Here is a 23,536-nt window from a genome sequence, read left to right as displayed (position 1 = left end):
ACAGGTGGCGGGTCCGCGCGTTGGGAGTGGCGGTCGTCATCGCTATGTTCCGGGCCGCTGATGCAGCCAACGCCAGCCCCGGCTGCCGGAGCACTGCTGCTGATCTCCGGAGGGGTCCCAAGGCAGCAGGCAGCCTGCCCGCAGGCACCTTTTCCGGCATGGGCTGCCGGCACAAGGTATTACACCTGCTTTTTCCGAGGAAGCATCTCAGTTTCAAACCAGAAAGGTGTCAGTGTGTGGCCAGCACGTGGTTTAACACTTCATGGTATTTCCTAGAAGCTCTTGGTTGCATTTAAACTCTTAATTCCCATCTGCCCTCCTATACCTCCCACCTCTTTTTCTCTAATGGTGATACTGATGTGAAGGGTTAACCGATGCAAGGAAGTTAGGGTTAAGGAATGATTTATTAGGGGCTGCAGCTGCTTAACATTTATTGTGCTTGCCAAAGCAGCATGGGAGGATGCAAGGCTATTGATAAAGAGGAAGGAACCTTAAGTTGGTTCCTGCTCTCTGTACCCCTAAACGGGCTGAAACCAGCTTTGCGGTTTGGACGGTGACCAACCAACCAGGGAGCATACACAGCGACTACAGGTGAAAAGTTCAGGCCTGAGAAAGACTCGTTTACTTCATCTTGAGACCCTTGCCTATGACCACCAGGAGGCACTGCGCAAGCACAAAGGACCTTTCAGCTCATTATAATACAAAGCAGGGATAGGACATGAATATGTATAGGTGTATTGTGTAACCTAATGCATATGGAGTATTTTAGAGGATAAACATAGAGGAGAACAATGCTGGGATGTGCATGCCTTTGGAGGAGCAATCCCCCATGCGCCTCAGCACTGAATAAAGCATACCTACTTCACAACTTTAACGAGCTGTGGAGTCTATCCGCATATCAAAACCATTACCCTGTTTTTATGCCTACTGAAGTTGGTAGATAGGAATCCAGCCTAAACTTTGGGTAAAATCAGACATGCTTCTTCAGGTGACCTAAAGAGGAGTTGCAGGTTTTGACACTAGAATTGCCTTTGATGGTAGGTGCTAGGGTCCACCCAGACTCACTGGCTCCTCACTTAAGGCAGTGCCTTAGCGGTCTGCCCAACCTGTGGCCCAGGGTGCCATGTAAGCCTCCCAGGGCCTGCAATACTGCAGCAGGGCTGATCTCCAGCCCTGCCACTGCCTGAAGGGTGACCTGGCCCACAGGTGCACAGAGGTCACAACCATGGGTTTGCAGGAGTCTGTAAAACACAAGGATGTGAGGGTTTCTTCATCTAAATTTCTCTATTACAGTTTACCACAAAATAATCACTGCTAGCAACTGTGCTACCAGAAAAATCACCAGTAGTACCTATGATTAATAATGCAAATATATATGTATCTCAAGCTATTATACATCACTATCAGCAGCGGGTAATAGCAGTAGTCAGTCATGTAGCAACATTCAACAACTTGGAGTGAGAGCAAGTTTTGTCTAAAGATTTTAATGCAGGCGTTCATATATGTTTACTTTTACTTTATGACAAAGCTTGAGGGGAAATCAGATTGAATCTATTTTAACTATAAAGTTCAGAAAATGAAGCTTCATTGTTACTTCACTATTACTTGTTACTTTACTGTTACAATGTTAGTTCTCCCCCCGCTTTTTCATTTTGATCTATATATTTCATTTTGCGTATATATATAAAAAAAATATTTACAAATACATGTCATGATATGTTGTCCTCAGTGGATTAAGCCTGGTCATATTAACTGGTTTGTTTTATAGTGAGGAAATGGCTCATGTGTAGAAGGGATGACTCATCAAACTGCCCATGATCTCCCCTCTGCAAGAGCCATTCTGATACTAGCAGCGCATAACACCTAGCTCAGCCCATCCCCGATCTTGATGGGCCCCTCCAGCTCTGAAAGGCCTTGAATCATAGAATCAATTAGGTTGGAAAAGACCTCTAAGATCATCAAGTCCATCTGTTACCCCAGGAGTGCCAAGTTCATCACTAAACCATGTCACTGGGGGCCTCATCTACACATTTTTGAACACTTCCAGGTTTCCACCACTGCCCTGGGCAGCCTGTTCCAATGCCTGATCACCTTCTCTGTGCAGATTTTTTTTTTTAAGATCCAGTCTAAACCTTCCCTGGTGTAGCTGGAGGCCATTGCCTCTTGTCCTATTACTTGTTACCTGGGAAAAGAAACTGACGCCCACCTCACTACAACCTCTTTCAGGTAATTGTAGATAGCGGAAGGGTCGTGTCCCCCCCCCCCCCCCCCCCGAGCCTTCTCTTCTCCAGACTAAACAACCCCAGTTCCCTCAGTCGTTTCTCATAAAACTTGTGCTCCAGGCCCTTCAGCAGCTTCGCTGCCCTTCTCTAGACCTGCTTCAGCAGCTTTTAGTTTCTTGTAGTGAGGAGCCCAGAACTGAGCACAGGATTCAAGGTGCAGCCTCACTAGTGCTGAGTACAGGGGGATGATCACTGCCCTTGCCCTGCTGCCACGCTATTTCTGATACAGGCCAGGATGCCATTGGACTTGTTGGCTGCGTGGGCACACACTGGCTCATGTTCAGCCATTAATCAGCACCCCCAGGTCCTTTTCTGCCAAGCAGCTTTCCAGCCACTCTTCCCCAGGCTGCAGCTTTGCATGGGGTGGTTGTGGCCCAAGTGCAGGACCTGGCAGTTTGCCTTGTTGAACCTCATACCATTGCCCACAGCCCATCAATGCAGTCTGTACAGATCCCTCTGCAGAGCCTCCGCATCCTCCAGCAGATCAACACTCCCACCCAACTTGGTGTCATCTCCAAATTTACTGATCTCCTCCTACCAACTCTTGACACTGACATTGGTAAATTGTGACACCATTTACCACCACTCTTCGGGCTCTGCTGTCCAGCCAGTCTCTAACCCGGTGAAGACTCCACCTATCTAGGCCATGAGCAGCCATGAGACACTAATGTGATTTGTTCACCTTCTCCTCTTTTCCAGAATCATACAGCTCTCAGCTGTCAAGGCGTCAGGGTCGCCAGGATTCACTAGATTCAGAGCAGCTTCTGTTTGTCCTTCAAACTTCCATGGAAAACTTAGGGCATCCCTGACAGCAACAGTCACTTGGCTGCAGGACACAGTCCGATAACTCACTCCGGTATTGGGCTGGATTTGATGTGGCAATAAACAACATTTCGGGCTGATATAGCCTCCCCTGGAACCCCACTGCGTGAAAACGCTTCCGCGCACCGACTTGTCGGCACCCCTCCCGCTTATGATCCCTCCGCAGACTCACTCTCAGACGTCCCCGAATCCCTCCGTGCCTCCCGAGCCCTACCACTCCAGGCCAGCGAGGGCGGCAAAGACAGGTGAAGCTACCAATCACGGTGGGCAGGGCCGGCCGGCGCCGAGTTGTCGACCCAATGAGCGCTTCGGGAGGCGTTGCCACCGAAGGAAGTACGGCGCGGCGTGGTGGGAGGTGTGTGGGGGCGGCCGCCATGGCTGACGAGATCAGCAAGGCGCAGGTTGCTCGGCCCGGTGGTGATACCATCTTCGGGAAGATCATCCGCAAGGAGATCCCCGCCAATATCATCTATGAGGACGAGCAGGTGCGGGTGGGCCGCGGCCGCCAGGCACACCGGGTGCCGATGAGGAGGAAGGCAGCGGCGCGGGCGGGCGGGACGGACGGGACCTCTCGGCGCCCTTTTCGCAGTGGCCCGAAGCATCGGGCTCTTTCAATGCGCGGCTCGGCCGGGCGTGCTGCAGGCCCCAGCCCGCTGAGTCAGCGGCCTCTGTGCGGAGAGCTGGCCGCAAGTTCTCGCCCGCAGCTTTACGGCATTGCCGGCCGCGCAGGCTTCACTGCCAAGGGACCGGGCTTCTCTCACATGGTGTGGGAAGGTAGTGGTGCGACCCTGGATTAACCACCCGCCGGCAGTCTCTGTGGATTCTGGGCCTGTCTCCAAGCAGTGCGCTGTAGCCAGTCGCTTTCGCAAGTCAGAGGCACAGGTCTTGATGTGCACCTTTCAATAGCGGTGTGGAGATTATACAGCTCTGCCTGCCACGCTTTGGTTATGAGTACCCAAGAGGGGTTATTAAGGGAAAAAATTAGAGACAATTACGGCTTTTTTGCTGTTCACAAAAGCTTGGGAATGGTCATCCTACAGGCTGCAAAAAGTGGGTCTTTGTGGTGAGGTGGGACTGGTAACATTCATTCAGTGATGCTGGAGTGATTCAGCGTGCTAAGTGAAGTAATCTTACTAGTTTATGAAAAAGTGTAGCTGTTATCTGCAAGACAAACTACTGTAGTATCCAGTGTAGCCACCTCCCCCCCCTTAAAATACTGAACATTAGATGGGCTTTTTTGAAGTAAAGGATTAACTGCAGTCTGGAGTACAGACTAAAGGTGCTGTTTGTCTGATTTGTGTGCTGAAAAATTATGCTTAGCTTGGAACAGCGCTTTCTTAATAGATACAGAAAAGTTGCAGCTACAATCTACTTTCAAGAATATTGGAAAATTTCACTGATTTTCTATCATGCTTGTTATGGGTCAAAACTGCATGAGGATTATTCTCAGCTCTAATGGGTATAGCAGTGTAACCTGAGTGCTGTGCTTGATTGAGAATCAGGCCATTGATTGATTTGAGAGCATATAACCTGCTCTTCACTGCCATTAGTGCAGAATATTTTTTGAAAGAGTAATTATTTGCAGTATCTCAATTGCTTTTTACCTTAAACTACACAGAAATGTGGAACTTCTTTTAATAATGTCTGATCTTTGATTTGTCTTGTTGGCTTTATGAAAATCTACTTGGAGATGGCTGGAAGTGTTACAAGGAGAAATATAAGAAAGACTTTTAATCATTAATTGACATGCAGAGAAAAGGAGATATTAAAAAGTACAAAGTCTCTGTGGAAGTATGCCATATCACTATTGTTTTAATTGAAACTAAACTTTCTGAAACAAAGGTTGATTCACTGTGCACTCACAGAGTTTCTGTGATTGTGCTTTTGTTCAGTACTAATCATGCTGTTTGTCCCATGAAGGAAAATTATTTGCTACCAGTCTTCTGCTCATTAAATTCTTCAACTCAGTTTAGCCATTTGCATTCTGACACATTATGTGGACCACATAGAATAGAAAAGCTGCTTACAAAACGGTCAGCTGAAAGTAAGATTTAATTAGTTGCAAGTTAGTTTTATTCATTCATTCTTTGCTAGCCACCCTTTGCTGTATGGGAGAAACAAGCAGTTTATCAGAGATTTTAAACTTTTTGAATTATCTTATTAAAGATAGCTTAAAATAGGACAGATGGGAGTTAAACAAGGTAAGGCATCGTTAATGTAAGTAAAGTTTGGCCTATACATCACCTTTACTCTTGGCAGAGGTGACAGCTCTTCTCAGTAGGACAAAAAAACGGTATAGTAGCATAGAAAATTATTAATTCACAACTGACTGAAAGCATCTAGGAAATGGATATTGTGAAGAATGTGAGGTATGCCCTGGGGAGGCCTTAGAGCAGCCTTCCAGTATCTAAGAAGGGGCTACAAGGAATCTGGAGAGGGACTTTTTTCAAGGACATGTAATGATAGGGCAGGGGGCTTTAAACTGAAAAAGGGTAGATGTAGGTTAGAAATCAGTAAGAAATTCTTTACTGTGATGGTGGTGAGACACTGGCATGAGTTGCCCAGAGAGTCTGTGGCTGCCCCATTCCTGGCGCAGTATTCAAGGCCAGGCTGGATGGGGCTTTGAGCAACCTGGTCTAGTGGTAATGTGTCCCTGCCTGTGGCAGGGGGGTTGGTACTGGATGATCTTTAAGGTCCTGTCCAACTCAAACCTTGCTCATACTGTTATTGCTTTTCTGAAATACTTGATGGTGTTGTGAACAGAAATGTATCTGACCTCAAATCACATACTTTCAGGTTCTTTGAAATTGTTTTGTTATCTTTGACCAAGGCAATATTCAGAGATAACTGGAAGATGATTAGCAGGTATTTGCCATTTGTTTTATTAAATAGGGTGTTAATAAAGATGAAATAAGCATAAATGTACTTTTTATAGGCATGCATGCACCAGCTCTGTTTTTACTCATGTGAAAATAATAAAAAATACTTAATACAGAATGATAATTCTTTTCGTACCCATAGGTTTTGGTAAGTAGATGATTTGTGTTTAGAAGTTTGAGGACTTTGAATAATGTACCACCCAAGAAAAATCAATATCTCTGCTTTATGTTTGGGGTATCCGATAATCTGCTGAACTATTCCTTTAGTGGGGTATATTGATTTACTTAAACTCTTGGCTTTCTCTGAATTAAATTATGTTTTAACTGTTTGTTCTTCCTCCAGTGCCTTGCGTTCCATGATATTTCACCCCAAGCTCCAACACATTTCCTAGTGATTCCTAAGAAGCCTATTGTCAGGTTATCTGAAGCAGAAGATTCTGATGAATCTGTGAGTACTCTTGAAGCTTTCTGTACACCAAATGGTACCTGTAATTACTTCATAATTTACCAGACTATTCCCCTTTTGCTCTTGACATTTTAAAGGGGGTGGAGTTTTCTGATAGTATAATCCTTTTCCTCTAGCTTAGAATGGGAATGCAGTTAAGGTTTTCCAGTAAAAGTAGTGATACACAGAAAAATGTATCCCTGGGTACGTGTTTGCAGTGCAAAACACATTGTTATTTTGGAGTACAGCCTTGATATCTATTTTCATGGCTTATTGGCAGTACTGCATATTCGAATAGGGTCTTGGGGTTTTTGGCAGGTCAGAGAAGAAGAATGGTAAAATTAGCTGAGAGGTGCTGAATATTTAATTTGTAACTATAAACATAAAGTTCAAAGATTTTTGTAGTCCTTTACCTGATAAGATAAAGGTTCTTTTCCACCAAAATGGTATATTGTAATGGTATATATAGTGACTGCCTGGAGAATTAATGGGGGCTTTAACCATGAGATAAATTTAGCTTCTGTGACACTTTTGTAGTCTGTTACTGTCTGGCTTGAAAAAAAATCTTTTTACACCCCTCTATTATGCACAGTCAGGCTTTACAGCTTTTCTTGGAAAGTGTCAGTTGCAGGCAGACAACGGTTGGAAAAGCAGTGGCTGAATTTCTGGGAGTTAGCTTACTGGCTTATCTGAATGGTTCTCTCCTCTCATTCCTTCCCTTCCCGCCCTTTCCCCTTTTTGTGTGTTTTCTGTTTTGTTTCTTTTTTTTTTTTTGCCCTCCTTTTTTTTTTTTCTCTCTTTTTTTTTTTTTTTTATCTCCTCCAGCTTCTTGGGCATTTAATGATTGTTGGCAAGAAGTGTGCTGCTAACCTGGGCCTGACCAATGGATTCCGGATGGTTGTGAATGAAGGGCCTGAGGGTGGGCAGTCTGTCTATCATGTACATCTCCATATTCTGGGTGGTCGTCAGTTGGGCTGGCCTCCTGGCTAAGATTACATCACAAGAGTTAACTGCATGCTGCAGATTACCACCAAGTAGATTTAACAATGTTGCTCATCAATCTAGCCACTGTTTATGTATTTTTTTTTTCAGTGTATGTCATCCAAGGGTAATAAATGCTCTGAATAAACATTCAAATAACAAGAATTCGCACAATAAAGATTAAGCATGGGAGAATCATCTCTGTGTGGTGTTCCTTACTGACAGAAACAATTCTGTAAGTTAAAATGGTGTTCACCGAAGTTTAAGTATGTGGCGTGCTTCAGTCAGTTGTTTACAGTTTTCTGTAGATAGTGAGTTTTTAAGGCATTTGAAACCTTAGGTTGCAGCTGCTTAGCAGCCTCATGTCTTTTGGGAAGAAAATTCCTAAGCTTTTTGAATGTGGTATGTAAATATTCCTAAAGCCAGTGTAGGCTGCTGCTAAAACTTTTTCTGGGGAAAAAAAAAAAAGGGCTGTGTCAGTACGGTGCAATGTGCTGGAAACACACAGCTGCTATTGGAGCACTCTGTCAGTGGTCTTTGTGATGAGAAGGGGTAAAACCATAGTGTTAATGGCAGCTGCGATGGTTCTGTAGCACAGTGGTGTTTACTTCTACATCATTATTTTGATGGAACTGAGGACTTGAAAATACTGAACTGTGGTGTTGAGCCTTGTAAGATGCTAAAGGCATTTTATCTTGGCACATAAGCATGATGTACTATGCATACATTTTAAATTCCACATTTTATTGGAATAAATTTTATTGTTATTTGGCCTTCAGTGAAATGTTGCTGCATACAGTTGTTCATGCAACACTGTCATCACATCTCCAGTGAATTTCCTGAAGTTGGGTTTACATATGTGTCTGCCAGTGTAGACATAAAATATAACTCTTTCTGTTAAAACTGAGTAGTCCCAGTTTTCATAACGGAAGATACTTGGAAGCCTTTAGGCAGATGCCTTACGAAAAATGGGGTATTTGTGAGTACCATATTTGCTAGAGAAAGAAATGTTTCAATTTCTATTCAGATAAAAAATTGGTAAAGGCATTTGAATTCATTCAGCTGGAATGTTCGGAAGTACTGTGATTACATCTGAAGGTTCTAAACCTTCAGATTTTTTTCTCTAAGACAGGACTTGGAACTGGAAAATCAGCTAGCGCTTCTGAAGGTGACTGGTCTATAGTTGGGTTAGGAATATAGAAGTGGTCCTCTAGTGGTAGCCTGTCAGCTGTTCTCCTGGGTATCCTGCACAGATGTGAAGAAGAAAACCACCCAACCCCCAGAGGTTCATCACTCCTGAGCAGACAGAATGTGTATCACAAGAATGAGGTGTCAACAGCAGATGCTTTATATCAAAATCGGCATTTCTGAGTTAAAACATGACTGGTGAAGGTAATTGCATCACAGCTGAACCCTGTATGAAGGTAACCCAGTAAAGCTTTTGTTGCTTTATTTGGAATTTGGCTGAGGTACGTGTTTCAGGAATGTAAAAAGGCTTTCAGGTGAGGGCAGAACCGTGGAACTGTTCCAAGAATAGGCCTCAGGCAAGCTTGGTAACTAGTTTTGTGTGCTTTGATTTCACCTGGGTATATTCTGCAGTACCTTGAAAATCAAAGACATACTCCAGTGGTGAGTAGTACTGAGCTTAAGACAGCTGTCAGGCAATGGTAAACCAAATGTGGAAATCGGAGAATTGGGTATTAGTTGTCCTCTTCCGGCTTTCAAAAGCATCTGTCAGATTTTCTGCTAAAAGGCAGACTTTGTCCTCCCTGTCACCAGTTTCATTCTGCTTGAGTTGCAGTCTCTTACTTCTGTGGCAAGGTCATTGGCTGTGGTACAGCTGCTCTGTCCTGTAAGGTCAGTTAGAAAGTGATGTATGTTAGGAGGGAGGCAGCAAATGTCATCGGCTCGGGGAAGTGGACATGAGAAAGTCATTACTGCTGATTTTGAGACACCCACGGAAGATATCTTGGTCTCTTTTATTTCCTCAAGTAATGTAGTTAGATGACAAAAGCCTGTAAGAAACCCAAGGACTTCACCTTTAGCTAATCTTCATAGGCAGAAGGTGAAAATGCTTTACCTGAAGTAGATAGAAGCTGATGTATGGTCTGAAATTGAATTGCTGTAGTGCTGGTGTTCACTTAACTGAATGATTGAGATAGACAGCATCTATTGTTACGTCTCTGTAAGCTCCCTGAAGTATCTGGAAGGTGTTCCTGCTTTTCAGAGGCAGGGAAGAAGTGGGGAGTGTGTTGTGGAGCATTATGGGAAATTTTGAAGAAACTGTAGGCCTTGCATATTCAGGAAGGCTGGATTATGAAGTTTTAGTGTTCTCTGGTGGAATTTGTGTCTCGTTTTTCAGATAATACCACTGTTATGTTCCAAATCAGAGACAACAAATGGGTATTAAGTAATAATCCACTGAAAAAGCTTGGTATGGAAAATTACTGGTAGACAAGGCTTACGGATCACATTTATTTATTGCATTTTAAGGGTAAAACCCCCAGTAATCAAGACGGATGTATGCTGCAGTATTTTAGTTTGGATCAGAACTGGAAATAGACATTTGGTCTGTGTGTCCAAACAAGAGCTAGACAAAATGCCAAAAAATGAAAATGCTGAAATGTATGTAGTATGGGTATAGATTCTCACATTAGCTTTCTTTACAGATTGACTCTTCCTGATTTGTTCTGCATGCTAATGTAATATTTCTAGTAAAGGGGACATCCATGGGGATGGTGATAGAGGTATGAAAAACAGGCAGAGCCTACTGACACACAGAGGAATGGAACTCAGATGATCATGAAGTGAGAAGAGGGATTCGAGTTTTATGAGGGGATTGCACAGAGAAGGTGAGCTTTGAAAATATTTTATTGCCTTCAGGACAGTTGAAAAATGCAGAGTGCACTGACCACTTTAAAGGATGTGTCTCCAGCTTACAGAGCAACACAGAATACCTGAGCATTCAAGAGAGTGAAATGTCAAGTTTAATATTTTTGTCCAGCTTGACGTAATGGTTACACTAATGGGCTTGGATTTGTTAAAACCCTCTGTGCGTTGGGCTTTTGTTTATTATCTGGCACGTTACTTAAGAATTAAAACTAAGCAAAAAGGTTGCTGGCTTCAGCAATAAATGACAGGGATGCGTTTAAAAGAGCCATGAAAGACTTTGAAGGGTTGACTACCTCTGGGTTGCAGTGAAGCTACAAGAGAGTTCCCTTTTCTGTAAAATCTGTGACTGTACTTAGACTGTTCTGGTTCTGGGGCTTAAAGTTACACAGAGACCTGACTAACCCTCTGGTAAGTGTCCGAGAGAGAACTAAGCAACACGTGACATTACTGTCAGTTTTTATAATGTCAGTCATTGAGTTTCAGCCGAAGTTCTCATGGGTATGAAATTACGTATCCTTTCAGCCATTGATCTGTCCGTACTTTCTGAGTCAAGCTGACCATGTGTACCCATGTAGTTCTTGAAAACCTTCTGACAGTAAGTCTTGCAGATTTGGACAGTCCATCCTGACTTAGGCTACAGCTGTCTTACTTTCTGTTGTTTTTTTTTGTTTGGTTGGTTTGGTTTTTTTCTTTTTTTTTTCGCCTTTTGTGTTGAAACTCATTTCTATGGACCAGCTTGAATTTCTCTCAAGAGCTGGGTTAATCTTTTTTCTGATTATGGCTGTATTTGCTATGGATTTAAACACAGAGTTCTCTCTTCATTCTATTTCTTTTCTGTTGATTGGAGAAGAAGAGCAACCATGGCAACAGCTTCCATTAGTTTTTAACAGACAGAAGGGAATGTCTCTATTAAACTTAGCAGGATGCAATCTTGGTTTATTGTTATTTCCAGTTACAAATTTCTGTCCTTTTGTCAAACTGTAATAGTGTACTCCAGCCAATTAATAACTGATTGTGAAGAAACTGGGAAAAATCAAAACCTAGGCCAATATTGTTCTACAGAGCTGTCCATCAGGGGAGACAGCGAGGTTGATGCACTGTACCAGTCATTAAGGAGTTGAAAAGGAGGTATGGGCTTTATTTCACTCTTAACATGCGTACATGCTACGCTTGGTCTAGTTACAAGGATGCCAGGTAGAAAAAACCCACGGACCTATGCATCTTCTGCATAGAAGAGGGAGGGGAGGGGATGCTTTAAGGGGATGCTGTGGTTTAAGCCCAGCCGGCAACCCAGAACCATGCAGCCGCTCGCTTGCTCCCCACCCTTCCCCCTCTCCTGGAGGGATGGGGAGGAGAATCAAAAGAGTGTAACTCCTACAGGCTGAAGTAAGATCAGTTTAGTAACTAAGGTATAACACAAACCACTACCGCTACCACTAATAACAATAATGATAAGGGAAATAACAAGGGAACAGAATACTACTGCTCACCACCCGCTGACAGATACCCAGCCCGACCCAAGCAGTGATCTCTTCTAGGTAACTGCCCCCAGTTTATATAGTGGGCATGACGTGCTGTGGTATGGAATACCTTTTTGGTTAGTTTGGATCAGGTGTCTTGTCTCTGCTTCCTCCCGGCTTCCCCTCCTCCCTGGCAGAGTATGAGACTCAGAAAGTCCTTGGTCAGAGTAAACATCCCTGAGCAGCAGCTAAAAACATTGGTGTTATCAGCGTTGTTCCCAGGCTGAAAGTCAAAACCACAGCACTGCACCAGCTACTAAGAAGGAGAAAACTGACTGCTGCTGCTGAACCTAGGACAGTATCTACCCCTTATTCCATAGCATTCACATCATGCTCAGATCTCACATCTCTCAATATACCATCACTCATATATGTATACATCCACACAGACACACACAGAGATCATTCCTTAGTGCATGGACCAGTCGCTATAAAGCTGCTGGGTTCATCCGGTCCATGATGTTGGGCTCCATCTCTTGGTACAGTCTTTCAGAGCAGGAGAGGCTGTGTGCAGTGTTGGGTTGTTGTGTGCTGATGATACCACAGAACTTGTCTGGTTTCATCAATGTTCATTCTTTGTTGGGAGGATGGTTGGAGGGAAGTCTGGGCCAGTCTCTAGTGACCTGAAGACATCTAGTTAGTGGGCTGTAAAAGTGCTATATAGAAGGCAACAGCATACAATTGAGTTCATTGTTAAGTCCACCCCTCAATCATGAGCCCATCTGTATGTTGCATCTCTGCTCTGATGGCCTGAAGTGTCATGGGCCCACCAGGCCAAAAATAATTCACCCTTATATTGCCAATCTACGTCCATCTGAGCCACTTCAGTCTTAGCAGCTTTATCCAGTTGTTGGTTGTTCTGGTGCTCCTCAGTGGCCTGATGCTTGGGTGCATAAGCATCTACATGTTTAACATCTTCGTCACTGACATGGACAGTGGGATTGAGTGCGCTCTAAGCAAGTTTGCCGATGACACCAAGCTGTGTGGTTCGGTTGATACGCTAGAGGGAAGGAATGCCATCCAGAGGGACCTCGACATGCTTGTGAGGTGGGCTGATGCCAACCGCATGTAGTTTAACCATGCCAAGTGCAAGGTCCTACACCTGGGTCGGAGCAATCCCAGGCACAGATACAGGTTGGGCCAAGAAGAGATTCAGATGCAGAAAAGGACTTGGGGATGCTGCTTGATGAGAAAATGAGCATGAGCTGGTTTCAGTGTGCACTTGCAGTCCAGAAAGCCAACCGTATCCTGGTCTGCATCAAAACGAGTGACCAGCAGGTCGAAGGAGGTGATCCTGCCCCTCTACTCTTTCCAACCCTAACTATTCTATGATTCTATGATACATGGCGTACCTTCACTACCACGTTCTGCATCTGGGCAGCAATATCTTGCCACAGTGCAGCAGCCTAGATGGATTCACCTCTGTGTTGCCACTTGCCCTGCTTCCATTGCTGCATCCACCCCCACAGTGCATTTGCCACCATCCGTGGGTCAGTATGAAGTACTGGCCACTTTTCTCATTCAGCAATGTCCAAGACCAGCTGGATGGCTTTCACCTTGGCAAACTGACTTGATTTACTGTCTCCTTGAGCAGATTCTGTGACTTATTGTCAGGGACTCCATACAGCTTCCTTCCATCTCTGACACTCCCAAAGCACTGGAGGGGCCCACTGCCTTAGATACTTGCTCATACTCTCCCACACACCCTGCCACTCATGGCTGTCCAGCCTTGGGGAAAATCTTGGTGCTCCTCTAGTGTGTGTGATCCTAGACAAGACTCAAACTGGACCCTGCTTAGCTTCCACAACAGGACAAGATCGGGCATTCTCAGGGTGGTGTGGCTGCAAGCAAAACATAGCATATGCAGCAACAAGGTGGTTCCCAGCAAGAGGAGCAGCAGGTTTTCAAGGGCATTGAAAGGATACTCAGGATCTTTAAATCTTCCAGAATCTAGTCCCACTGTAAGTAGTCTGGTGGTGGAGCAGAGGGCGTGAGAAGACAGCTCCTTCATAGGCTGACCGCCCAAGGAGGGGAAAAAAAGATGTGTAATTGTTGAACACTTCTATTATATACCTCCCAAAGTATAGAGGTGATGACCACACTGGGAGCACATACCAGCCCAGATTCATGATCAATGAGTCTATTGTATTACAAGTCATTGCCATGAAGTACAGTGGAACAAGAAACTTAGCCTAGGCCCCCCAGCCAATAAACTCTAAAACAGCAAATACTGGCTGTAAGTAAGGTATGACATGCTGAAACTCCAAGATCAAGAGCAACAACTTTGAGAGCCAATAAATCAGCATTGTGATGAATGACTCTTAATCTGAAACAATGAATGCTTATCACAAATACGATTAGACACACTCCAGTCAGATCTGTCATTATCTCAACCCTTCGTGCCCCACATTGGGGGCCATAAAGAGCTGTCATGGTTTAAATCCAGCCGGCAACCCAGAACCATACAGCCACTCATTCACTCACCTCCCCTTCCTCCCCCTGCTCCCAGAGGGATGGGGAGGAGAATCGAAAGCATGTAACTCCCACGAGTTGAGATAAGAACAGTCCAGTAACTAAGGTATAACACAGATCACTACTGCTGCCACCAATAATAATAATGATAAGGGAAATAACAAGGGAAGAGAATACAACACCTCACCACCCACCGACCGATACCCAACACGACCCAAGCAGTGATCTCACCCTTCCGGCTAACTGCCCCCAGTTTATATAGTGGGCATGGCATGCTGTGGTATGGAATACCTTTTTGATTAGTTTGGGTCAGGTGTCCTGTCTCTGCTTCCTCCTGGCTTCCCGTCCTCCCTGGCAGAGCATGAGACTCAGAAAGTCCTTGGTCAGAGTAAACATCCCTGAGCAGCAGCTAAAAACACTGGTGTTATCAGCGTTGTTCCCAGGCTGAAAGTCAAAACCACAGCACTGCACCAGCTACTAAGAAGGAGAAAACTGACTGCTACTGCTGAACTAAGGACAGGGGAGGTCACTGCTTTAGTGACTGGGGTAGCAACGTGACTCGTTGGAGACAGGAAACTAGGAAATATCTTTGAGGGGGAAGCTTCAAGATGGCAAATGGTTTTTGTTTTGTTGTTGGGTGCTTTTTGTTTGTTTTTGTTTTCTTTTTTGTTGTGTTTTTTTTGTTGTTTTTGTTTTTGTTTTTTTTTCTTTGTTTGTTTGTTTTGTTTTGTTTTGTTTTTCCCGTGGGAAACAGAAGGATCTTGAGAGAAAAAGCATCTAAAGGTTCCAGAAGAAAGAGGTTACCTCTTCTCAACTTGTGGTAAAAGTAAAAAAAGAACTGCCAGTCCTGCAAGTTAAGGTTAAAAAAACGTAAGTGTCAGCCTGTTCTGTGGGTTGGAAACCCAGGAGCAGCTATAAAGCTGTTACTGAGTAGATGTGAGATTATTTAGCTTGACCTTGCTAAACTTGGTCAAAACACAGTCTTACAGGAGACAATGCCCTGAGGATGTGAAGGGTAAACGGACAAGTGGGGCTAGAGCTGCAGTTACTAGCACCCTCAGGATTTGTACTGTTAATTTGGCTGAAGGTGAAGTCTCACTCAGTCTTTCATAACAGATTTCAGTACCAGAGAAGACTCACAGCTGAGAATAACTATACTGCAAAACAATCAGGTATATTTATTTTGTTGTTGTGGTAGCTGTGCTTCTGTCATATTTGTGAATGTAAAAATTCTGTTACTGTGCAGAAGATAACAAATGTTCTAGAAACTTGATTAAACATGTAATAGTGTGTGTTGTTTGAAAGGTGAAAACTACATGTGGAAAAGCCCTGCTACTATCTCATAGTGGGGAGGAGGGTGTTCTGCCATGCTTGTGGCTTATATTTTGTTTAAAACTCTCAGGGGCCTTGGAGTTATCATAATGGAAAACAGGAACAATTCTGTCAATTAATTCATAAAATATACACCTGTGCTGCAGGTATGATTTTTTTTTTTTCTCCTCCAAAAGTCTCTCTAAATGCTGATTTACATAAGCAAGGACCTATGATCCGTGTTTGAGACCACAGCAACTAGCACTTACTGAAGCAGCTGATTGGAGCCATAGTGTTTTAGTCTCTTACAAGGTCATTTACCCTGCAGAGTTTAGATAATGCTATTTATCCCTGTGCCTCTGTTTTATTGGTATAGTAAGATCTAGACTACAGTCTGTGTGGTGTGGGTGGAATAACGATTCCAGGAGCTTCATTTCAGGAGGGAAATGTCCATGGGGAAAGTAAAGGGAGAGGTGAGTTGAAACACCAGTGTAAACTGGATGTGGTGATTGGATGGGGTGATGCTGCAGTGAGAATTTGTGCCTGTTTATGTTGTGTTAGGGCACGAAGGAGGATATTCTCATGAAGGGTTTCTTCTGCTTTCTCATGTGGCAGTGGTGTTCTCTCTGGGTGCTTTGCTTGGTGCATGGGTGTAGAAATCTGGAGGTGAAGTTGTGTAGCTACAGAGAGTTGTTGCTCCTCTTTGATTCATTTCTGTGCTAGGAGTCTGGCTCTGTCAAATAACCGGTGCAAGGCAAGGGAGGCTCAGTGCCTAGATTTGAATCAGAGCTCATCTACCTGTCTGTAACAGTTCTATACCCTTGCACAGAGGGGAGGTTCCAGTGAGCTGTGGTGACAAATCTAAAATCACAGGATTTACATAGGTCTTTACTTCTGTAGGCTGTTGATTGGAATGAATTCAATGATAAAGCTGCAAATTACACTGCTTCTTATTGATTGTGTTTGTTCTTTATTCTTTGCAATAATTTCTGCAAAAGAATTTAACTTGATTTAATTTTTAGTCCAGAAACTTTGCCCCATAAATTACATCTGGATCTCAGCTTAGTGAGAGCACACATGGTTTTATGGTTGATGGAACTAATCACCTTGTTGCTGCCTTTTTTGTAGCTAGAAAAAATTAATTTGATTTTTAATATTTGTGTCTCTCTTACCATTTCAGAGCTCAGCAATGTCCACAAAATTGCTTCCGCTTTTATTCACAGCAGAGCAAACAGCATGAGTTTGCTTTTCCAGCTGTGACATACAGACATTCAAGTGTTGAATCAAAAGATATGAAGTAAGTGGGAAGCATGGTTCACTTTTTGCTCTAAGACACCTCTCTGGATTGTGTTTTGGTCTCCCTGGAGACTGCAGTTATCAGTAAGTCATAAGCTAGCCTAAGGCCTCATGTGTTATTTCTGCTCAAACAAATGAAATTCCAGCTTCACAGCCAAACAAGATGCATTATGACTGTAGTCCAGTGGTTAGGGCACTTATTTATAGCCAGTGAAGCTTACTTAGAGGATCGTGGGAAACACTGTCATTCTGGTCCCAGAAGAGATGTTGAGTACCAGCATGAAGGTCAGGCTGATGTATCCATTTTGCAGAGGAAGCTGGGAACAGCAGGAGGGTAGAATAACATTCATGTGATTTAAACTCAAGTCCTCTGTCCCATAGTAAAGGCATATGGCATGTGATATGCTGTCTACTTTAAGTGCAAAATACAGGATGCACGGGTAATAATAATTTTCCTTCAGACAGTTTTAATTAAAATAATTAAAACAAAGTTCTGACTGCATTCTGTGTGTCCTGATCTTGTTGGTGGGGTTGTGTGTGTGGTGTCTGTGTGTGTACATGTGTGTGTAAGGTATGCTGGGCTTACCACACTCACCCTCTTTGACGTAACACAGGTAAACACAGAAGTTTCTGGAGATAACCAGGTAAAACTAATGGATTCCTTGCACATTTAAGCACTTCTGGGCAAGGGTGTTGTTCTGTCTGGGCTTTTTGGACATCAGAAGAATGTACTGTCTATTGCAGAGAAATGAAATGTGTTTATGAAACTGAGACCTACACATGGGTACATTTATCCTTCTAAGAGGTTGTGGTTTAGACTGCACTTCTTCATCAGTATGTTAAGAAAATGATTTCCTGAGTTCATCCTATGTATTATTGCAGGAAAAGAGGAAGTGTGCAGCAGAACAATTACCCTCATCTTCAGAAGAATGGACTTCAGCTTCTTGAGTGAGCTTATAGATGAGGTCTCATGAGAGGCAGCTGTGGAGAGTAGAAGGGCTCAAGACAGCTTTTTGATACCAAGAATAGTCACCTTCAGGCATTGGAACTGCATATTCTGAAGTTCACAGACAGAGGGGATGTGCAGGATGTCCATGTAGTTGAATGCCTGAACTCAAGAGCAGAAGACACTTGTACATAGTGTACAATTTGGGAATATGCTACGTGAAAGAAATAAACATTGGCTCAGATGGAGTACAAGAGCCAAGTCAGCTGGAACTGAAATTTGTGGTGAATGAGAAGGGCAATGAGAAGGGCTGTTTCTGTTGCCTAAGCAGCAAAGAGTGGACTAAGGAACATGCTGATCTGCTGAAGAATGGGATGGTGGGCCTAGTGACAAAGGAATTAGATGAGGCTGAGTTAACTCAACAGCTTTTTATGCTCACTCTTTACTGGCATGGTCTGCTGCCAGACGTCCTTGATCTGTGCCTAGAGGCCATGTTGGGGCCATGGTAAAGGAAGATTGAGTTAGGAACATCTAAGCAATCTAGACATACACAGGAGTTCATGGGACTGAGTGGGATGCATCCAGTGCTGTTGAGGGAACTAGTCGATGTCATTGTGAAGCCTCTATGATATTCAAAAAGGCATGATGGCTGGTTCAAGTGTATTGTAGTTGGAAGAAGGTAAGTGTCACAGCTAACATGAAGAAAGATAAGGTGTGTTTGGGGAAATTCAGGCTATGCAGCCTAATCAAAGTTCCCAGAAGATCATGGAGCTGGTGTCCTGGAAGTGTTCCCAGGCACATCAAAGAGAATTTGTTTGGGAACAGCAAGCACCGATTTATCTGGGCAGGTTGTGCCTGAGCAGCCTGATTGCCTTATACAATGATGTGAGTAGCAGCGTCATAATGAGGAGACCAAAACTTTTGACACAGTCTCTTTGTATCCAGGGTGGAGAAACGTGCCCTGGATTGGCCAATTATCAGGTGAGTGGAAAAGTGTCTGGACAAACCGCCTCAAAGAGTAGGCATTGTTGGTTAGTCATGGCATTCCTCAGGGGTTTATATTAGGGATGCTAACATTTAATGCCTTCATCAGTCAGCTAGAAAATGGGATGGAATACACTCTTAGGATGCTCACAAATGACACCAAATTGGGGAGGGGAACGACTGGTAAGATGGAGGTCAGGACTGATATTCAGAGGGACCTAAATAGGTTGGAGAAGTGGACTGATGGGGACCTACACTTGGAAGGAACCAGCTTCATGCAACAGGTGCACTGGAGATTGACTGTATAGAAGGCTGCCATGCAAAGCAGGATCTGGGAATTTTGGTGGACAGGTGGAAGAAAAATTGGCAGTATATCTTTGCAGCAGTGAAGGCTAAGCCCATCCTGGGAAGTATTAGCAGCAGCTTCATTTGAGGAATTCATTAATCCTCTGAATTCAGCACTTGTGAGGTGATATCTGGAGTGGTGTATGCAGTTTTGTACTCACCAGTACAAGGGAGATGCAGTCATAGAATAGTTTGGGTTGGAAGGGACCTTCAAAAGTCATTTAGTCCAACCTCCCTGCAATGATCAGGGACATCTTCAACTAGATCAGGTTGCCCAGAACCACATCCAGCCAGGCCTTGAATGTCTTCGGTGGGTGCATCCACCACTTCTTGGGGCAACATGTGACAGTGTTTTACCACCCTCTTTGTAAAGAATCTTTTCCTTATGTTCAGCCTGAATCTCCCCTGTTTTAGTTTAAAACTACCCGTCATCCTATTGCAACAGGCCCTGCTGAAAAGTCTCTCCCTATCTTTCTTATAGGCCCCTTTTAAGAACTGAAAGGCTGCAATGAGGTTTCCCTAGAGCCTTGCCTTCTCTGGGCTGAACAATCCCAGCTCTATCAGCTCTTCCTTATAGAAGAGACGCTTTAGCCCTCTGATAATTTTTGTGGTATACTGGAGAGTCTAGTGGTAGGCCACTGAGATGGAGGCTGGAGCCTCCATCTGGAGCCATGACACAGAGAGAGAGTCTGAGACACTTGTGTTGTTTTGTCTTGAAGAAGGGATAGCTTGGAGAGGGGGCTTTCCAGTTTCTGTTTTCAGTCCTCTAATGGGTGGTCATAGAGAAGACAGGCTCCTGTATGTGCAGACAGAAAGAGTGAGAAGGAGTGGGCTTATGTTGCACCAGAAGACCTTCTGAGCTGATGTTAGGAAATTCTTCATGGTGAGGAAGGTTTAATGCTGGACCAGGTTGTTCACAGAGGCTGTGGCGTCTTCATCCTTGGAGATAGTCGAAGCTTGACAAGGTTCTGAGCAATGTGGATCCGACTTCAAAGTTGGCTCTTGTCTGAGCAGGAAAGTGGACTAGACAACCTCCAAAGGTCCCTTCGAACATTATTTTGTGGTTCCATTAACAGCACCATAAATGTTTTCAAAGAAGAGTCAAAGTCAACTGATGGAAACAAGAAAGCCACAAGGCAAAAAAGCAAAAAGCCAAAATTGCAGAACTGAAATAGAAAGCATGTGAGAGAGAAGAGACAGGTGTGTTTGAAATCTTGTAATTTTGAAAGTATAAATTTGCATCTGTAAGACTATAGGCTTGTATATCGTTTATGACACATCTTACTCCTTTTGTTTTGAGGGTAGGAGAAATGCCATATTAAGCTCCTAATTGTTAGCCACAATTAATTAGAAATCCATGTCTGGAAACTGTTAATCAGAATGTGGAATTTGTTTCTTTCAAACACTAAGGGAAAGAAATGGAACAAAAGAGAATCGGAGCTGTTACAAACAGACTGAAGTTCTCTGTCTTGAAAAATGCATGATTGATTTTGCTTTACAGAACATAGATGGCAAGAGAAGTGTGGATAGTGTCTCCTGCCACCTTTTCATCCACTGTTGGACTACAGCTGTCCTGGGATGCCAGTCAACCACTGTTAATCTCCTGGGAAGTCAGACAATAGTGCAATTTTCAGCCTTGTTAACCTGGAAGTGAGGTCACTAGTATTTTCTCAGTTGATAACACCTTGATATGTGAAACTATGCTGATACTGATAATATTGATGGGCTCAGATAATTAGTGAGGGTGACTGAAAAAGCAAAAAACGAAACCCAAAATGGTGCAACTCATAGTCTACATAAAATTTTCATTTTATAAGGTATTTTGGAAGTTGTGTGATTTGGTGCCCATCTTGGATGCTTGCTTGTTTTAAAATGCCTTCATAAAATGTACATGTGTTACTTTACATTTTTCAAATGTAAAGCAGAATGTAATGTGTATGAGTTCTTGTTTGCCTTTATACAGTAGTGTCTGGACTTCTGACTGCTGCACAGCAATCCCAGCTGACTGCTGTTTGGATAGCAATTGGCCAGTTCTGTGCTGCCTGCTAGATTGCCTGCATTGAAGAGAACCTCAACATGACTGCTACTAAGTTGGGTCAAAAATTCTGGCTGACAAGAGAAGCAGATGTTGAAAGAAAAGCTTTTAGTCAGATTTCTGTCTTTGAATTTTAAAATGTTCTGCCTGGCATTCTTGGTTTGGGTTTTTTTGTTGTTTTAATTTTTCTTCCCAGCCCCTGTTGTTTTATTTAGCTGCATAGATTTCAATATTATGGCTTATCAAAATGGTATTTTTTTTTTATTGGAAGAAATGATGAGGGGATGGCTACATGTAGTTAGATGCACCATCCCTGGAGACATTCAAGGCCAGGCTGGATGTGGTTCTGAGCAACCTGATCTAGTTGAAGATGTCCCTGCTCATTGCAGGGGGGTTGGACTAGATGACATTTGAAGATCCTTTCCAACTCAAACTATTCTATGATTCTTTGTGGTTAAAAGGGTAGATTCTTATGTAGTTTTGCAATTCTTTGGTATGAAGTTTATAAAATATATATGATGAAGTGTCAGTACACAGATCAATTTGATGTTGTATTAATGATAAGCTGTCTGGGGGTGGTTACAGCCAAACAAAAAGCTGTGCTTACTGGTACTGGAGTTGGAAACTCCAACACCCAAACTTCAGATTAAATCTTAATCTTTTTTTCTTCTGGTATCTAGAACACTTAGAAAAGCTAGCTGCTGTTTTGCTTATGTTTAGGAAAAAGTGGAAACAAAGGTGTACAGGTGATGTAAATATACTTGCCAGTATTGTAAATTGTGCTGCAAAAATTTGCAAAGTTAATTTGGTTAGTTGATCCTGTGATGTCATCAAACAAGAAAAATAATAATTTTCTCTGTCACCTGCATGTTTTTCTATCTTTCAAACTTCAATCCAGGAGGCCATGTAGTTTACCTGGGTTAAAGAATTGAAAAATGACAGAATTTGGTGGGTATATTTTCAACTTATTGTGATCAGCCTGAGCTTTCTTGCAGTTCCTATTTTGAAAAACATTGGGATAGATTTAAAAAACAAAGTAACTTTTAATAAGTCTTTCACAGGAAGTATTTTATTAGCTGTTTATCTTGAGGTGCTAAAACTTACAAAATGAACTGTGCCTGGTGTGTTTCAAAGTTAAATTTTACCTTAAGATTAAAAAAAGAACCCCAAACATTGTGAATGGAACGATGTATAACTGAACAAAATAGACTAAGAAAGACTAGGACAATCACAAATCACATAATTACATAGTGTAATGAAAAGGAAGAAGGTGAATTTCAAGACATATCTAGATGGTGGGAAATTGAGACTGAGAGATAAGAGATTAAATACAGCATACTGATCTTGACATCCTGTCCAGATGTTGGAGTATTGCAGTAAGTATAATTCTTCTGCATATTTTATTGAAGCATTTTTCAAATCCTCTTAGCAAATTTTTGCCTTTGAAACTTACACTGGTTTCAGTGGGAAACACATTCAGCCCTCCCTGAGCACTTCTGAAAATTCCTTATGTCCTGTCTGGCCTGTGGTAGAGACATCCTGATTCTCGTGTTCTATAATGTGCACTCTGTAAGCGGGTACAATGAAAAATGCCACATCCATGTATCCGCAGAAGCCAGCCTGTTGTCTTTTTGGAGAAAGAATCGTCCCTAAAACGGCAGATAATTTTTTTTTTTCCCAAATGCACTTCCTAGGCCGGACCACTGGAGGGCAGCGTAAGACTGTTGTTAAATTCAGCCTCTGGTTCCAGTGGGGGCATTGCGTGTCATGGATTTTCTCTTGGTTGTAGCAAAATGTGAAAGGTAAGGTCAAAAGTTGTGTAAGTGATTCAGCTCTTTAAATGGCTTCTTCTCTGATGCTTCTTGTTTGCAGAACAGTGTGCATCAGTTCGGCATGGTTGGCATGGTTACATAGCCTTTTTCAGAGTTTTAGCTTTTAATTAGTTTGATACAATCTTAAGAGCTGCTATGTGATAGTTCAGAAAAAATCTTGCTGATGTCCTTATGTGTCATGTGCTGCTTGTTCTTGAGAATTTGTCGCATACACTTGTGTTCATATAAACTCGGTGTCTACCTGAGGGCCCTTTCCAAGAATTATCAATGCAAGCGCTACCAAAATTATACTTACTTTCATATTTTGAAGGTGTAATGTGTAAAAGCTTACCTTCACATTGCATATGTTTTCACTGCAGTCGCACGAAACATAGGTGGCTATGTAGCACTTTCCCATAGAAATCTTGCTGTTGCTGTCTCATTGTTTAGACAAGTACTGGATTATTGCAGTGTATCATTACCTTTCGAGGGCTGTGTTCAGAACATTCAGAGGA

General features: G+C 43.0%; 1 protein-coding gene and 1 long non-coding RNA gene across 2 annotated transcripts; both read left to right on the top strand.

Moving 5' to 3' along the window:
- Positions 1–3,454: 3,454 nt before the first annotated feature.
- On the top strand, positions 3,455–7,556 carry HINT1 (histidine triad nucleotide binding protein 1). The gene is made up of 3 exons (XM_057415274.1): positions 3,455–3,589; positions 6,327–6,431; positions 7,254–7,556. Exons 1-3 carry the CDS (start codon positions 3,479–3,481, stop codon positions 7,416–7,418), a joined length of 381 nt encoding a protein of 126 aa, XP_057271257.1. The 5' UTR covers positions 3,455–3,478; the 3' UTR covers positions 7,419–7,556.
- A 17-nt stretch (positions 7,557–7,573) lies between these two features.
- LOC130602429 (uncharacterized) lies at positions 7,574–17,005 on the top strand. The gene is made up of 2 exons (XR_008972903.1): positions 7,574–7,644; positions 16,785–17,005. It is a non-coding gene; the product is annotated as an uncharacterized LOC130602429 (long non-coding RNA).
- Positions 17,006–23,536: the final 6,531 nt, after the last annotated feature.

Source organism: Pezoporus wallicus, unplaced genomic scaffold (genome assembly GCF_028554395.1).
Source record: "Pezoporus wallicus isolate ANWC-B61680 ecotype Strahan unplaced genomic scaffold, APGP_CSIRO_Pwel_v1 contig_8667, whole genome shotgun sequence".
NCBI classification, from domain to species: domain Eukaryota; kingdom Metazoa; phylum Chordata; class Aves; order Psittaciformes; family Psittacidae; genus Pezoporus; species Pezoporus wallicus.
This window is presented reverse-complemented; position numbering and strand designations above follow the sequence as displayed.

Excerpts from the sequence above, each read along its gene's own strand:
- HINT1 (XM_057415274.1), top strand. The coding sequence starts at position 3,479 with ATGGCTGACGAGATCAGCAAGGCGCAGGTTGCTCGGCCCGGTGGTGAT. Across the intron at positions 3,590-6,326 it reads TCATCTATGAGGACGAGCAG|TGCCTTGCGTTCCATGATAT; the intron begins GTGCGGGTGGGC and ends TTCTTCCTCCAG. Across the intron at positions 6,432-7,253 it reads CAGAAGATTCTGATGAATCT|CTTCTTGGGCATTTAATGAT; the intron begins GTGAGTACTCTT and ends TATCTCCTCCAG.